This window comes from Macrotis lagotis, chromosome 1, assembly GCF_037893015.1.
Source record: "Macrotis lagotis isolate mMagLag1 chromosome 1, bilby.v1.9.chrom.fasta, whole genome shotgun sequence".
NCBI lineage: Eukaryota > Metazoa > Chordata > Mammalia > Peramelemorphia > Peramelidae > Macrotis > Macrotis lagotis.
Window position 1 is genome coordinate 229,351,272 of NC_133658.1, and position 12,585 is coordinate 229,363,856.

Consider the following 12,585-nt stretch of genomic DNA (forward strand, 5'->3'; position numbering starts at 1 on the left):
ATTATAGGATCTGATGCTGAGCAAGAGGAACAGAACCAAGAAAACAATGTATACATTAACAACAACATTGTGAGATGATCAACTCTGATGAATGTAGCTGCTCTCAGCAGTCCAGAGAGCTAAGGCAACCCTATTAGATTGACTATGGACAATGCTATCCCCACCCAGAGGAAGAAAAACAAAACAACAACAACAACAAAAAAAAACACCTTCAGAGTCTCTTATGTATTTCTTTCTCTTAATCCTAATTCCTCATACTGAAAATGACTAATCTGTAAGAATGTTTAACACAAATGTGTATGTACAATATTAACCCAACTTTACCACTGAGGGAAGTGGATGGGAAAGGTAGAAGGAAATTTTGTAACTTAAAAATATACATAGGCATATGGATGAACATTAAAAAACTTTTATAACATGTTTTTGGAAAAATAAAACATTATAATAAATGTGATATTAAATAAAATAAAACATCAATAAAAAGATAATTTTAAAAATTTTAGCTCTTTGTTTACCTGTGCAACATAAGGGCTATACACTTAATACTCTCTGGCTCTCAATTTTCCATAGTTACAAAATGAAAGGGTTGGCTTTGATGGTCCTGACATGTTTGAGATCTCAGATCTCATGCTTCTCTGTTGAAAGTCCCCCTCATGAAATACTGCATGTACCATGGTCCTTTCCACCTGGAAATATGGTCATAATTATTTAATAAGGAGTCTTGCTTTTGCACATTTCACTTCCAAGGAAGAGAAGAAAGTAAAAGTTGGGAAGATTCTGAGGAGAGGGATGGATGAATTATAGAAGTGGGAATAGGAGAGGTGAATTCTTCCTAGTCTCCTGGGGGGGGCATGGGTCCCTGGGTGTCTATACAGAAAGTTGCTAGGCATGGAGTGACAACAAAACACTAATATGGTGTGGAAACTATGACTAAAATATATTTCATACATCTAAATTTGATCACTCTTGATCTGTGGACCATATGGCATATGAATATGTTCACTCATGGTTCTAAATTGAAACAGTCACTAAAGAATCTGAGCTTTTTTTTGGAGTATAGAAAGAGATTTGCTTTTTTTGGAGGCTTTATTACTTAGGTTTTATTAATCTAAGACTATTAGGAGAAGGAGGGAGCAAGAGGGATAAGCTTAGTTGCCTATTACTCTGAATATATGAGCAAGGCAGTGGACTCATGAAAGGGGTTTAAGCATCTGGGAGGTTGAGGATAGATCTATGCCTTCAGATTCCAGATCAGGAAGAGAACACCAATCTGAGAACCAGGTTCTATTATATCTTAGCTAGGTGAAATTAAGAATGTAAAAATTCAAGTATATGGTCTTTCTAAGAGTCCTTTCCAGACTTCCTTTTTCAGGGTCTAAAACCCTTTTCATCTCTAAATCTCTTTGATTTCCTTTCCATGCACCCAAATTCAGATTAGAGTTAGGGCTAGGAAACCTGGATTCTCTAGAGATCCATGGTTGGGGAGTCAGGATGACTGAGTCCTTCCTTGGGGCAGGGGGAGTCAATTTGGTTGATCAGAAGGATCATGAGCCTGGGTTCTTTATATAGAGTGGGCTGTAGTTTCAGGCCACCTGTCCCTTAGGACAAAACTAGGGAAGTTGAACTGGTCAATCTTTCCAGGAGTATGGGGGGGAGCTTGTCAATGCTTCTTGTACTGCTTCTTCTGCATGTCATTTAGGATCAAGTCCAGTAATGGCACAGATTTTTAGTGTCAACATTGGGAAAATTGTTCATGCTTCAAGACACAAGGCCCCACAGGATCCTGTTGAACACCAGGTGTCCTTCTCACCTTCCCCTGCATAGATCATAACTGTAGTGATGATTCTTCTATAAGCAGTTTTCCTCTGATGTGAAATGGATATTCAAACACTGAAAGTTACTAGGATATTTGACAACAGGACTAGAATCAGTACCATAGTCATTCTGCAGGACTGGCGCAGTCTTCAGCCAGCTCAATGGGCTGAATTCCAGGGGTCAGATTCACTGCCTTCTCCAGGTGAGGTCATGGTTTTTGGGTCTGAAGCTGTTCTTGGGGTAGGGTATTCACTGTTCAACCCTCACCAATCACTGCAAGGGTTCTAGGTAATGGAGATTGTGTTTCTCCAAGACCACTTGAAGGTTTCAGTGAACTGCTATGAGGACCTACTGATCCAATAGCAGGACACCCCCATAGTGGAAATTTCGATAGATGAAAAGTGCAAACTGCCAAGAGTGGAGATCATATGATTGACCCTCCTCTTTTCCTCATTCCTGGTGGAGTCAGCTGAGGCAGTGAGCCACAGAAGAAGCAATGTTAAGAACAGGGGCAACATATCTGAAGAGATGTCAAAGTAGGATGGAAGAGGTCAGTGGCAATGGAACAGAGACCATAGCCAACTTAGGCTCCTGGAGGGAGGTGGAGAACTAGATGTTCCCCAGGTAGAGGTGTCTCTTCCTCTTGTCTCTGATTTGCTTTAAAAAATGTGTGTGTGTGTGTGTGTGTGTGTGTGTCTGTGCCTGTGTGTGTATATATACATATATATAAATGATAAGAATGATTATCAGATCAGAGATTTAGAGCTAGTTGGGAACTTAGAGGTATGAATCTAACTCCCTCTTTTTCTAGATGAAAAAACTGAGACTCAGTGACATTGTTGCTTGCTTAAGATCATACAGTCTAAAAAGTGGCAGAACTAGGTACTTTAATTCCAAAGCCAGTTCTTTTTGTGTGTTATAGAAACTGGAAGACAAAAGAAATATTAGCATTTAGTAATCCATGCTTGTTCAGACTTGTTTCTTGTTCCTCATTTAGGCAGAATTTTCCTTTTCTGGAATGTTCCTTTTTAATGGATTATAGAAGAATGACTGAGCTATCCCATGAAGTTCCATCTTAATTCTCTTTGGTTAATGAACGACATAGCTATTAAATTAATTTTTTTAATTTTAATTTAATGAAAATATTAAATTAATAAATAGATTAATAAATCAATTCCAGGAAAGGCTATGGGAGGCTTTTCTGACTTCTTAAAATCTACATAAAATGATGCCATGTCAAAAGAAAAAACAGGAGGATGTGATGTCTATGGTACTATGAGGTCCTGCTTTCCTGGAGTCTTGGGAAAGAATTTCTTCCATCCTATGTGTCAGATGTCATTAAAGGAGTATGGAACTTTGAAAGATGGACAATTTGGGGTAGTGGGAAAAACACTAGAGTTGAAACCAGAATATCTGGATTCTGATTCCCTCTCAGCTACTTGCCAACATTATGACTACAGGCAAGTTGCTTCTTCACCCTGATCCTTAGTTTCCTCATCTATAAAATCGGAGAAATAATGCTTTTGTTACTTCAGAGACTTGTTGTGAGAATTAAATAAGATCATATCTCTGAAAGCAACTCAAAAACTTTAAAATGACTTTCAAGTGGAAGAACTTATTATTAATAGGATTTATATTTGTTTGTCTACTTGTTGTCCAAAAGTGGAGCATGGCTAAGGAAGGAAGCTTTGTTATATAGTGAAATGGTTACACCCAAACTCAAATGGTAGAAAGACTATTGAACTTTAAGTCACGAACACTTAATTTCAAGTCTTACCTTTATTATCTATACAGCATGAACAATTCACCTTTAGGAATCATTTTTCTTACTTTTAAAAGAGTGCAGAGTATTCAGCTCACAGGACTATTAGGAGGCTTAAGTGAAATAAGATTATGTAAAGAACTTTATAGACTTTAAAATGCCATCTAAATGTAGTTAGTACAAGTATTAGTCTTGTTCTCTGTCTATTTGTGGTTAAATACCCATATTTGAATCCTGACTCTGTCACTTTTGACTCATGACATCTTGGGTGACCCCCTTCTTCTATCCAGACCTCAGTTTCTTTTTTTGTAAAATGAGGGAGGCAATAGAGGCTTGCCAAGGTATCTTACAGAATGAGACTTCATAGTCTATAAGACTATGATGGAAAATGTATTAGCCTTATTCCTTCCTGGGTTAGGGCTTGTTACTGTTTAGGGCTGACTCTGTCAATCATTATCCAGCAAGGGTTATCCCTCCAAAGGTGGAGCTAGAAGGAGCAGAGTAAGGGAAGAGGAAGTACCCTGGCCTTTGTATCCCAGTAGACAGAAGTTTAGATAACCCACTTGAAACATGCCCCTTTGTGATTTGGCTCAGGCCATGCCCATTCAAGGTGTGCTTTTTTTTCTCTGCCTTCACCTCTGTTCACATTGCCCAGTCTGCCTTAGGTGTGTGAAGTTTCTGTACACACAGAGACATGTATGACTTCCAGGATTTAAGGATGACTCCTTTCTCTTGGGAAGTCAGGCTACTACTCCTTATGGGTGTTACTTTGGTGTTAGGAGGAACAGCTCTGCACAAATTCAAGAAGAGCCAGAACAGAACTGTAAGCTCCCCAGTGGTATTCTGTCACTCGGCTCTGCTCTGCCTTTGGGGAGCCTATTGCTTTTCCAGTTTATCGATCTTCTGGGGTTGGATTCTGTTCTCCTTGGCATGTTGCATCTCTTTGGCTTATTCAACAAGTCAAGAAATGTTACCTGTGGATGGGAGAGCTGTGTTGATCACAGGTAAGGGGGGAGACAACCAAGGTAATTCTGTCTGAGTACAAAACCAGATAGAGTTTAGATTGAGATTAACATTGAGAATAGATTTTAGAGGCTATCTATTCTGAAATCTTCATTTATCTTTTGAAGAAACTGAGGCATAGAAGTTAGGTCATTTTTCATATAAAACAAAGAAGAATCTTGATATAAATCAAATTCAAATTTTGCTTAGAATGTTTTTCCTTATGGAGCTGTCCCTTGCTATTTTGGGCAAATTGGTGTGCATGTATTATAAGTGTGAGTATATTTGTGTGTTATGAATCCACTGTCTGTCTTTTGTGAATATATGACAATGTTTGCAATCCTTTACCGCCTTTATTCTACCCACAAAATCTACAGATATCCCTCTGGTTATGGATATGATTCATTCTTTATTGATGTATTTTCATCATGTTTGAGATATGAGCAATTTCTGAATACTTCCAAATGTTTACAGTCCCACTCGAGTACTGGGCTATTTCTTATAACTATTGAAGATATCTGATTCCACTGGAAGTTTTCAAATTTATTCATTTCCAATGAATTAACTCCTTCCTTTTTCTTAGGATTTTTTATTTTACTTCATCCTTGAACTATTGAAAAACTTTTTTATTGGTTTGAATGAAAATAGTGTATATTACTTGTTAGAGTAGGGTTACCAGTTTTTTCATTCTTTTGTGCTTTTCAGCTGCAATTCTGGGGCCAGATTAAATTCCTTTGAGTTGTAAAACTGGTTGGTTTGGTTGTAAATTTGAGCCTGGATAGTACCTTAATTAGGATTACCACTACTTAGGATCACCCTATTTAGCAAAAGGTAACCACATCAGCAACAGCTTAGGTTTTTCTTCTTATAGGTCATCAATAAACCAGGCAAGAAAAGAATGGGATTAAGATAGAGGAAGTTTAGGGACCTTTGACAATTAACTGGTTTACACTGGAGTTACTTTTATTTTAATCCAATTATGAAATCCTAGCAGACACAGTAAAAAATAAGCTTGAATGAGGCTCGCATCAAACTCAATGTTCCCCTCAAAGAGAAAAATTCAGCTGATTTTTTAAAAAAATCTATGAATGTGTGAGTTCCTATGGAATTAATGTTACCTGACTGATTTTTCCCCCACTTTTCAGCTGGATATTTGTGTGTTGTATATACTTGGGCAGAATGGGAATAATGATCTCAAAGGCTCAAACTTCAGTAGAAAATAAGGTTTAAAACTGTCTCCCCAAGTACAATAATTCAACTTTTGATCTAAACCTTTCACTTTTCCCCCAAATGCTTAAAAATAAAAGAGGTTTTGAAGACAAATAATGCAATTAGGTCTCTGACATGCCTCACTGCTGCTCACTCAAATCAATTCCTAGAGACTATACTTTTGAACCAAATAAATACCAGTATTAAACCAAAAAATAGTTGTGAATTTAGCAATTAAGATGTTCCAGGAAATGAATCTTAAATCATATCATAGATTTGTAAATACAGAGCTAGAAAGGACCATAGAAGTTATCTTGTCCAATCATCTCATTTTAAAAATGAGGAAACTGAGGAACAGAAGATGTTATTTGCTCAATGTTATGAAAAGAGTAAGTATGATTTGAACCCAAGTCCAAACAACAAATTTTTAACTGCACTACTCTGCAAATAGATTAGAGTAGTATATTGGAGTCCAATTGATACTTTTTAAGCAACAGTGAAATTACTTAAAACTTGCCTGTTTTAGAGAAATGGTATCCTTCATTTTAGTGCCCAGTCAAACCAGGTATCTGGTCAATGGTTTGTATATCTTATTTATTTAAAAAAATTTTATTTATTTTATTCTTAATTTAAGGAATAAAACAAGAATTTTCATAACAGAGTAGAGTAGAAAAAAAGACGATTGTACATGAAACTGCAAATTTATTGTATGCTATTTGCTATTCCTTTTATGCATATAATCAAATTATCACATAACTTTCTTTTTGTCCTTTTTTCTTTCTTCCCATTCTCTAGCCTAGAAAGTGCTGCCATTAGACACAAATATGTATAACTTTGTCTATACATGTCTACAAATATATATATATATATATATATATATATACATTTAAAACCATCTAGAAATACTTCAATTTTTCAGATATTTCTCTGTATGTAGATAGCATCTTCCTTCAAATACCCTTTGTAGTTAATTTGAGTATTTGTAGTAGTCAAAATGATCTAGTTACCCAAAGTTGTTCCTTTTGAGTTTGGCTTTTTTTTTTTTTGGTGGGGGCAATGGGATTAAGTGACTTGCCCAAAATCACACAGCTAGTAATTATCAAATGTCTCAGGTCAGATTTTTAACTCAAGACCTCCTGACTCCAGGACCGGTGTTCTATTCAGGGTGCTAACTAGCTGCCCCCCAAATTGTTTTAAAACAATATTGTTGTTACTGTGTACGATCTTCTCTTGGTTCTGCTCATTTTACTCTTCATTATTTCATATAAATCTATCCATGTTTTTCCAAGATCTTAGAGTTTCATCATTTCATATAGTACAGTAGTTTTCCATCATACTCATATACCACATCTTGTGTAACTATTCCTACAATTTCCAGGTCTTTGCTACCACAAAAGAGAAAACAGATTCTCTTCCTTTTTTCCCCAAATCATCTTAAGAAATAGGCATAGTGGTGATATTGCTAGTTCAAGGGACATGGGCAGTTTAACTCTTTTAGTGTAATTCCATTTTGCTCTCCAGAATTGTTGGATCCATGCCTAGTTTCACCAACAGTGAATTAGTGTGTCAATTTTCCTGCTTCCTCTCCAACATTTGTTACTTTCCCCTTCAATCATTTTAGTCAATATGATATGTGGAAAACGATATCTCAAGGTTGTTTTAATTGCCAATTCTCTAATCAATGTTTTAGAACATTTTTTCATATGACTACAAACTGTTTTGATTTCTTCACCTTTTATCATTTATCAAATGGGGAATAATTCATCTTCTTATAGATTTGATAAGTTCTCTGTTTATTTGATATATGAGACTGTTATCTATCTAGAAATCACCCCAATTTTCTACTTTCCTTTGGTCTTGACTACATTGGTTTATTTGGACAAAATCTTTTTAATTTAATGTAATCAAAATTATTCATTTTATACCTTACTCTACTCTATCTTTTGTTTATTCATAAATTTTTCACTTGTTGATGTCTGATAAGTAGTATATTCCATGTTCTTCAAATTTTCTTTTAATGTCTCTCTTTATACTGGGCCATGTAACCATATTGACTTATCTTGAGTAGTGCAAGATAATGATCTATGTCTATTTTCTACCAGACAGTTTTCTCTAGTTTCCCCCCAATTTTTTTTACCAAATAATTAATACTAGATATTTTTTTATGACTGATTAGAAGATAGTCTTATTGGCACTGTGGTTTCATCAAATCCCAGAATCTCAGAGCTAAAAGAGACCTTAGAAAATATGTGGTCCAACTGTGTTTAAATAGCCCAAGACACCCTTGATTGACATCAAGCCACTTCCTGCATTTTCCAAGTGAGAAGGAACCCATTAACTCCTGTAACTCATTCCATTTTTGTACAATTATTAATTGTTAGGAAGTTTTTTCTTTTCAATCCTAATATGACTCTTTTCAACTTCCCTCCATTGTTCTTAGTTTTCTCCTCTGAGTTCAAGCAGAACAAGGCTACTGTAGCTGTTTTTCTATTACTTGATTTTATATAAATATCATGACATGCACCTCACCACCTGCAAGCCTCATTTCTACAGACTAAACATCTGAATACTCTCAACTGATTTTTGTATCAAATGACTTCCAATCTTAGGTTCTTTTCAATTTGTCATTGTCCTTTTTAAATGTGGCAGCCAGAACTGAACACCGTGCTTCTGACTTGGTCTAACTGGGACAAAACAGAGTGGAACAATCACCTCTCTTGTTAAGGGCAGCATGTTTCTCTTAACACAATCTAAAATGACATTAACTTTTATTTTGGTTATCAAATCACATTATCAAAGCATACTGACCCTACAGTCTGATAACATCAGATCTTTTCACACTAATTGTAAAATTATATCCTTCTCTAACTTGTACTTGATAAGGTAATTTTTGCAACCCAAGTATGGAACTTCATATTAAATTTTGTCCTTTTAGATTCAGCCCATTTTTTCTAATCTTTTGTGATATTTATAGATTTTAATCCTATCACTTGCTGTTAGTTGTCTTTCCCTACTTCATGTAATTTTAAAGTTTGTCAAGTATATCATTTATTCCTTCTTCAAAATCATAGATAAAATATCAACTAGCAAAGGACCAAGGTCAGATTGCTAATTGCCCTAAAGGTCTCCCTCTAAGTTGGTATGGCTCTATTCTTTAGGTTTGATAATTCAATCAGTTCTAAAACCACAAACCCGGACTATCATCTATTCCTTATTTTTTTAATTCACAAATCAATTTGCTAAAAATCTAGGTACAGTGACAATATCATAGTATCCCCCTGATTTTACCAGGCTCTAGCAACCTATTGAAAAAGGAGATAAGATGAATCTGGTCTGAGCAGATTTTTTTTTAAAGTGCATTTTATTTTTAAATTCCCCCCACTCCAGCTACATGCAAAGGCAAGTTTCAACATTTACTTCCAAAACTTTGAGTTCCAAATTCTCTTCCTTCCTCCCTCCCCACTGCCCCCCGTGTAACCATGAAAACATTACTGTAATAGGTTATAAAAGAAAAAAACTTCAAAAAAATAAAGGGAGAGAAAAGTATGTTTTAGTTTGTATTCAGAAACTATCAGTTTTGGGGATGAATAGCATTATTTATCATAAATCCATCAGAGAAATTGCTTCAATATTTTTTCCCATAGTTACTATTGTTGGTTGTATTTCCCTCCATCCTATTTCCCCAACTCCCATTTATTTTATTTTCTCTCTCCTTTCACTCTGTCCCTCCTCCAAAGTGTATTGCATCTGACTACCCTCTCCCATGATCTTCCCTCTCTTCTATCACCTACAACCTCCTCCCTCCCCTCCCTCATCTCCTTTCTCCCATCCCTCTCTCTCCTATTTTCCTCTAGGGTAAGACAGATTTCTATACCCAAATGAGTGTGTATGTTATTCTCTCTCTGAGGCACTTCTGATGAAAGTAAAGCTTCTTGTCTCTTTTATTGAAATAACTTACTCCATTCAATTTCTCCTTTCCCTTGAATGGAGTAAGTTATTTCAATAAAAAGAGACAAGAAAAAGCTTTTGCAGTGGAGTGGAAGTGAGAGGAGGTGAAATACAGGGAGTGAGCTTTTTGAACTCAGGTACTCCTGACACCAAGGCTGGTGCTCTATCCACTGTGCCACCTAGCCGCCCTGTTCTGAGTTTATTTTAATCTTCCATAGGATCAAAATAATTGTCTATGGTTGGATTTTTTTCTCATGTAGTTTGCTCAATTCCCCATTCTATGCCTTGATTTTTAACTCTTTGTTAAGATGGAGCTCTACTTTCAGGATGGAGGAGGGACTACCCCAAGCTTTTGAGGGTTTTGCAGCTGTTTTCAGGGATATCCCCAGGGACTTGCAAGTTCTCAATTCCTCTAAGATCTTAGGAGAGGATATTACTGCTCTCCTGGTCTGTACTCTGTCTGGAGGTGACCACAAGTTCTCCTTTCTGCCCTGGAACCATGAGAAGGGTGCCTGCTCTGCTGTAGGCAGTGAGTTGTGTTGTGCTTCTGCTCCTTTTCCTGAGAGTATGGCCCAGACAGTGGCCTAGATATGAGTATGGGCAAAGTCACAAAGTCCTGCCTTAGGGATAACAAAGCAACCTCCCCCTGACCCCTTTACTGCTTGTGGGCTGAGTGTTCTGGAAACAGCTCAGGTGGCTCCCTGCTGCTGGCTCGCCAGACCTGCTCCTGGACTTGGTTCAGCTCTCACTCTGGTGTGGCAGAGTTTTCTGCCGACCTTCCAAGTTGTCTTTGGCAATCCTTGGATTGAGAGTTCTAGAAACCACTACCATTGCTGAACCCAGGTGCTCCCAGCCACCCACGGCTGTTACAGAATGGCAGAGTCATTTTGCTCCAGAAAGGCCTGGGCTGTGTGCTGTGGGTCCCTTCTAACCCCCGTGTAATAGACTCTTCCAGGGGATCATACAAGTTTCCTTGGGCTGGAAAATTGTTTTGATCAGTCTTTTTGTGGGTTCTGCCATTTTAGAATTTGGTTAGATTCATTTATTTAAGGGTATTTGGACTAGTTTGTGGGAGAGTTCAGGTGAGTCCTTGCCTTTACTCTGCCATCTTGGCTCCATCCCCAAAAACTCCTGAGCAGAATGTTGCAATCATCATGGCTCATAAATTTTCTTCCTAAAAGTTCATAGACCACTCTTTCTAGGATTTTGCTAGAAATAGAAATCAATTTAATTGATCTATTTCAGATTATTTTCCCTTTTATGAACATTGAGGAATTTTACCTTTTCTAATCTAATGGCATCTTTCTCTTTCTCCAGGATCTTTTACCTAGTACTGATATTATCTTAGCAATCATATTTATTTGTCAATTCCTTAAGTGGTGTTGGGTATAAGGCACTCATCCAGGCTCCATTACTTAAATACATTGTGGTCATCAAGGTATCCTAATTATTATTTTTTTTTAAATCTTGAATTTCAAGAGGGGTGCTTTTAAATCATTTTAATTTAATTGATCCCAATGTAAGAATAATTTTGCATAGCAAAGAAAATAGTAGCAAGGGGATAATTGAATAGAACTTATGTCTTTCAGTCACCTATTATCATTATGCCATTTATCAAGAGCAGGTATTCTACTCACTTCTTTGATTTTACTCATAGCTTCCACATTGGTTTCTTTAGACTTGCATTTTCTTTTCTTTTTTTTTAAGAAAGATTTTATTTAAGGTTTACAACTTTCCCCCCATTCTTGCTTCCCTCCCCCCACCCCCACAGAAGGCATTCTGTTAGTGTTTACATTGGTTCCATGTTATACATTGATCTGAGTTGAACGTGATAACAGAGAAATCATATCCTTAAGGAAGAAATATAAAGTATGAGATAGTAAAATTACATTATAATATAATGCTTCCCCCCACCAATTTGATGGTAATAATAGTCTTTGGTCTTTGTTCAAAGTCCATAATTCTTTTTCTGGATATAAATGGTATTCTCCTTTGCAGATAGCTAAAATTGTCCCTGGTTGTTGCACTGAAGGAATGAGCAAGTCCATCAGGGTTGATGATCACTCCCAGGTTGCTGTTAGGGTGTACAATGTCTTTCTGATTCTGCTTATCTTGCTCAGCATCAGTTCATGCAAATCTCTCCAGGCTTCCCCCATCTCTCCTGGTTTCTAATAGAACAATAGTGTTCCATAGTGTTCCAATAATGTTACATATACCACAGTTTGTTAAGCCATTATCCAGTTGAAGGACATTCACTTAATTTCCATTTTTTTTTGCTACCACAAATAGGGCTGCTATAAATATTTTTGTAGAAGTTATGTTTTTACCCTTTTTATCATCTCCTCAGGATATAGACCTAGTAGTGGTATTGCTGGGTCAAAGGGTATGCACATTTTTGTTGCCCTTTGGGAATAATCCCAAATTGCTCTCTGGAAGGGTTGGATGAGTTCACAGCTCCACCAACAATGTATTAGTGTCCCAGATTTCCCACATCCTTCCAACATTGATCATTGTCCTTTCTGGACATATTGACAAGTCTGAGAGGTGTGAGGTAGTATCTCAGAGATGCTTTAATTTGCATTTCTCTAATAAGTAATGATTTGGAGAAATTTTTTCATATGCCTATGGATTGCTTTGATTTCCTCAGCTGTAAATTGCCTTTCCATATCCTTTGACCATTTGTCAATTGGGGGAATGGCTTGTGTTTTTGAAAATTTGACTCAGTTCTCTGTATATTTTAGAAATGAGTCCTTTGTCAGAAATACTAGTTGCAAAAATTGTTTCCCAATTTACTACATTTCTTTTGATCTTGGTTACAGTGGTTTAGTCTGTGCAAAAGCTTTTTAATT

At 36.6% G+C, this 12,585-nt stretch overlaps 1 protein-coding gene across 1 annotated transcript in view; it reads left to right on the forward strand.

Moving 5' to 3' along the window:
• Positions 1-4,114: 4,114 nt before the first annotated feature.
• HSD17B2 (hydroxysteroid 17-beta dehydrogenase 2) overlaps positions 4,115-12,585 on the forward strand; it is a 97,101-nt gene continuing 88,630 nt past the window's right edge. The window contains exon 1 of the mRNA XM_074209751.1: positions 4,115-4,581. Coding sequence (XP_074065852.1) covers positions 4,272-4,581 — 310 coding nt within the window. The 5' untranslated portion in view covers positions 4,115-4,271. The remainder of the gene's footprint in view (positions 4,582-12,585) is intronic.